Below are 3,932 nucleotides of genomic sequence, written 5' to 3' on the forward strand. Positions count from 1 at the left end.
TCTTCTTATCAGAGCACATTTTTGGCCATGCTCCCATAGATCTTTAAATGCAATTTAGAGAACTATGGGCAGTCTTGTGAGTAAAAGCTGTTACTTAGAATTGTTTCCATCTAGCACTAATCTCGCTTAGCTGCGTGTCTAATAGGGAAGGACAGTTTGGCTGAACAATAACATAAAAAATAATCTGATGATTCCAAAGGTTTATCATCTTATACTTCACTACTTAACCAGCTTTCACTGGTTTCATACCATAATCTAAGCTGGCAAGGTCTTCAGACACTTCCTTTGAGCTCATGAACTGTATGAACTATGTATACTGAGATTAACCAAATGCACCACTGAAAAGTGTATTATCTTACTTTTTTTCATTGATTGTACTTAATTGTATTTTTGTATTTCCTTCATATATATGTACCTGAGCTGAGGTGACGCAAAAATTTCCCCGTTGTGGGATCAATAAAGTCTTATCTTATTTCTATCTTATCTTAAAAACACAGGAAATCATTCCTGCCTGTGGTTATCTTTCTGTTTTTAACTTTATATTTTATATTTTGTGTGTAACATATCGGGGATATTTCTATATTAGAGCTATTTTGTAATATATTGTATTATTTAATATGGTACTTACTGTCTTGGAGCACGTGTGACCACATATTTGCTCTGGGATTACTGAAGTATTGTGTCGTTCTGGTGTGCACTGTGTACTGGGAAAACTAGTCAGTGGAATTTCCCACAGATGGACTACAGTCAAGTTTGAATACCTTAAGGCTTAAAAGAAAGCGAAACCAGACTGTTTACGAGTAATCTGGAATAACAGTGTGTGTGTGTGTGTGTGTGTGTGTGTTTAGATTTTAAAAATGCCAGTAAAGTCAGTCACGTGATCCCATATCTTTACAGGGTATCCGGCACGCTCTGGTCTCCGGCAGCTCGGTGCTCGCAGGTGTTTCTGAAGCTTGTCAGTGTGAAATTCCTGCCATTGTTTGAGGAATGCACAAAGGGCATTTCCACTTTTCGCCGTCATGTTCCGGGCTGCATACCTCTGTAATAGGCTGTGAATGGTGACGGCAGTCAGCTGCCGCACTTGGTTTGTTCGTTCATACTTCCAGCGTTTTCGTAGATTTTTCTGCGCTCCCGTGACAAGTTTTTGTTTGTTTGTTTGTTTTCCAGTCGCGATCATGCTGAACTGTGGAGCGTTCAGGAATATAACCCTCGGACTGTGCTGTAAGTCGACAAGTGCGTGCTGGTTTGCGCGTGTGTGAGGTTTAAAGGGAATTTACGCTTAAGTGTTCCTTCCCATCCAAAACCAGCGATCGGGATGGCAGAGGGGTTATTCAGGGATTACTCCCCGGATCTAACAGAGCTGGAAAATAAGATCGGGATGAAGACACCGGAAAGTCTTCTGACCTGGATGAGAGATGCTCCAAATTGTGAAGGTGGCCGGAGGTCTGAAGTGAGCGGCAGGGAAAACCACAGCGCTGATTTCCCCGAGGCTTTATCTGACAAAATTAACAACTTAAAAAAAGAGCTGGTAAACATTTCTGTGCTCACTAATAATTATTTCCTGTGTGTGTGTGTGTGTGTGTGCGTGTGTATTATATGATACAGGTATATTTATAGAAAAGATTCCAAATGGAGTTTCCATCATGCGTTTTAGTCACCATTACCTGTGTATTTTTCCTTACTTGGCCAAAGCTAAGCTACAACCTGTACAACTTGTTTAGCAATCACTGTGACATGTATGAAGTGCCATTCTGAGCCACTTCACAGGCAGCAGTTTATTTCTTATGACAGCCACTCTTACCTGTGTTCTCACCACACCTGTCAGTGCCACATTCTGACAACAGATTCCTATGTTGACTCCCACCACCTTTGTTCCACTCTAATGCAATTAAAATGAGCATGATAGTGGGGTGGAAGGAGTGGAGAAGTTCATAGTACACACACACACACCTGTTTCTTCAGTTACACCTTAACACTCACTAACTCTGTGGCATTTAATCAGAGATGGCTCCGTTCTGCCGATGTAAGGATCCTACGGCAACTGGTGGCTTTGAACGAAGGGATCGAGACCATGCGCTGGCTACTGGAGGATAGGGGCCCTTTAACCAGTCGTGGCAGCAGTTTAACAGGAAGCCTGAGCAGCCTGGAGAATGGGCCTTTGATGTCTCCCTGCAGGTGGGTAACCAGGTGTCCCACTCTCTTGTCTCCATGCCCCACATACTAAGGCAATGTCTCACATTTTAGTGTGCAAAAGAGAACACAGAGACATACAGTGTGATTTTTTTTTTTTTTAACGTTTTTATTGTGATTGCTGCAAGCATGCAACTTTAACAGCTTTAATGTTTTCAAAAAGACTGTTGGGATCAAGGTGTTAAAAAAAACCCTTCTATTTTTGCTTCCAGGTTATTTGTTTTACCAATGTTTAATCTGCATACCTTTGACATGTTTTATTTTAAAACTATGTGTCAGTGTTACTAATGTGTCCCACACAAACATATTTTTTGCCCCACATTTAATTTATTGTGTTCTGGTCACCCAGCGTGTTACCTATTTAGTCTTTTGTAGATTAAATGACGATGTTAAATATGCGTACAGCTGCTAAGAGGATACACTAGGAGTAAGGTAAAGCTCTTGAACTAGAATTTTCTTGCATCCCTGCAAGTATACACAAGTGGCAGTTTCCTAAATTTAGTAGCCTACAGCATGTTGGCAAAATAATGCAAGATTTTCTAAAAGCGGTTAAAGGGAGAAGTTGTGGATCAAAGGATAGTCAAGGACGTTTGTGGCAAATTAGAAAACTCAACTGGAAAGACATAAATCACAAAATTGGCACATAAAATGCTGGCCATGATTTTCAGGCCCTTGCAGAAGAGGTCAAAAATTATGTGTTGCTGACCCATCAGAATAGACTTTCCTTGAGAGAAATGAACTTAAATCCTGCCTGTGACTGATGCATTTCTGTTTCTTTTCCCACAGAGAAAACCCAGACTACCCTGAGGAACTGACTGAAATAATGGGTGAGAATACAGAGAATTCAAACCCTAAAAGCTATGCTGACATTCTCAGTTCAGACTCTAGTGAAGGAACATCTCAGAGTCCTTCCGGCTCTGAATTTTTGATCAATCATTCTGCTCCTGGAAGTTTTGGTCAGACATCATTTAGTCCAGCCAGTGGATTGAATGATGAACAACCACAGGACGTTTTTCTAACGTATTTAGCGCCAAAAGTAAAAAATCGTGGCGACACAATCAGAAGAGTTTTGCTTAGATCTTTCAAACCAAGAAAAAGCTTGGACGTGGAGACTTTTGACCCCACTCCACTTCCACGAGAGACACAGACATTACACCAACCTCAGAGTTTCACAGCATCTCACACCAATATTATAGAAAAGGAAGACAGTGAAACCAGTGAGGAGGAAGTTTTTCTAGGCTATGATGCCCGGTGGTCCTGGGTGGAATCAGAAGATGATGTGACATATGTATGACGACCTCTGAACACAACTTTGATTTATGATCTTTGCTTTAAAGCTTTTCAACTAGTGATCTGAGACGTAAAGGCACTTTGGCACATTTTTTAGAATAAGATTAAAGCCACTGACTAATGTGAAGTTTCTCTGTGTGTCACTATATACTCTGTGTGTTTGACTTGATATTTTTAAATCATTTGTTATAAATATTAAATAATTAGAAATGAATGATGTGATGAAGGTTTCAAACACCTGAATGAGATCTGAGCATCAGATTTTGTGTCTTTGTTGTGTAACCATCGGGTCTTATGTTTTGTACACTCTCAGAAATAGGGGTACCAAAGTGTACCAAAAAGGGTACAAATGCTTGTCGCTGGGGGTGTTCCTTTTTGAAGGACATTTCTGTACCCTTTAGGCTTGGTACATTTTTGTACCTTATGAAGTTGTACCATCTGAAGTACAATCA

General features: G+C 40.4%; 1 protein-coding gene across 1 annotated transcript; it reads left to right on the top strand.

The window, feature by feature from the left end:
- Positions 1-1,055: 1,055 nt before the first annotated feature.
- Positions 1,056-3,484, top strand: LOC146613822 (uncharacterized). Its single transcript, XM_085378797.1, has 4 exons — positions 1,056-1,221; positions 1,308-1,528; positions 2,003-2,175; positions 2,977-3,484. The coding sequence occupies exons 1-4, from the start codon at positions 1,056-1,058 to the stop codon at positions 3,482-3,484; spliced, it is 1,068 nt and encodes a 355-aa protein (XP_085234923.1).
- The last annotated feature ends 448 nt before the right edge of the window (positions 3,485-3,932 follow it).

Source organism: Diplotaxodon limnothrissa, linkage group LG18 (genome assembly GCF_057381915.1).
Source record: "Diplotaxodon limnothrissa isolate DT_005_m linkage group LG18, D_limnothrissa_male_GT1.1, whole genome shotgun sequence".
Taxonomy (NCBI): Eukaryota; Metazoa; Chordata; class Actinopteri; order Cichliformes; family Cichlidae; genus Diplotaxodon; species Diplotaxodon limnothrissa.

What these genes read in the sequence shown, in the direction of transcription:
- LOC146613822 (XM_085378797.1), top strand. Translation starts at nt 1,056, where the DNA reads ATGGTGACGGCAGTCAGCTGCCGCACTTGGTTTGTTCGTTCATACTTC. An exon ending in ACAACTTAAAAAAAGAGCTG is followed by an intron (nt 1,529 to 2,002) that starts GTAAACATTTCT and finishes GCATTTAATCAG; the next exon opens with AGATGGCTCCGTTCTGCCGA. An exon ending in CCTTTGATGTCTCCCTGCAG is followed by an intron (nt 2,176 to 2,976) that starts GTGGGTAACCAG and finishes CTTTTCCCACAG; the next exon opens with AGAAAACCCAGACTACCCTG.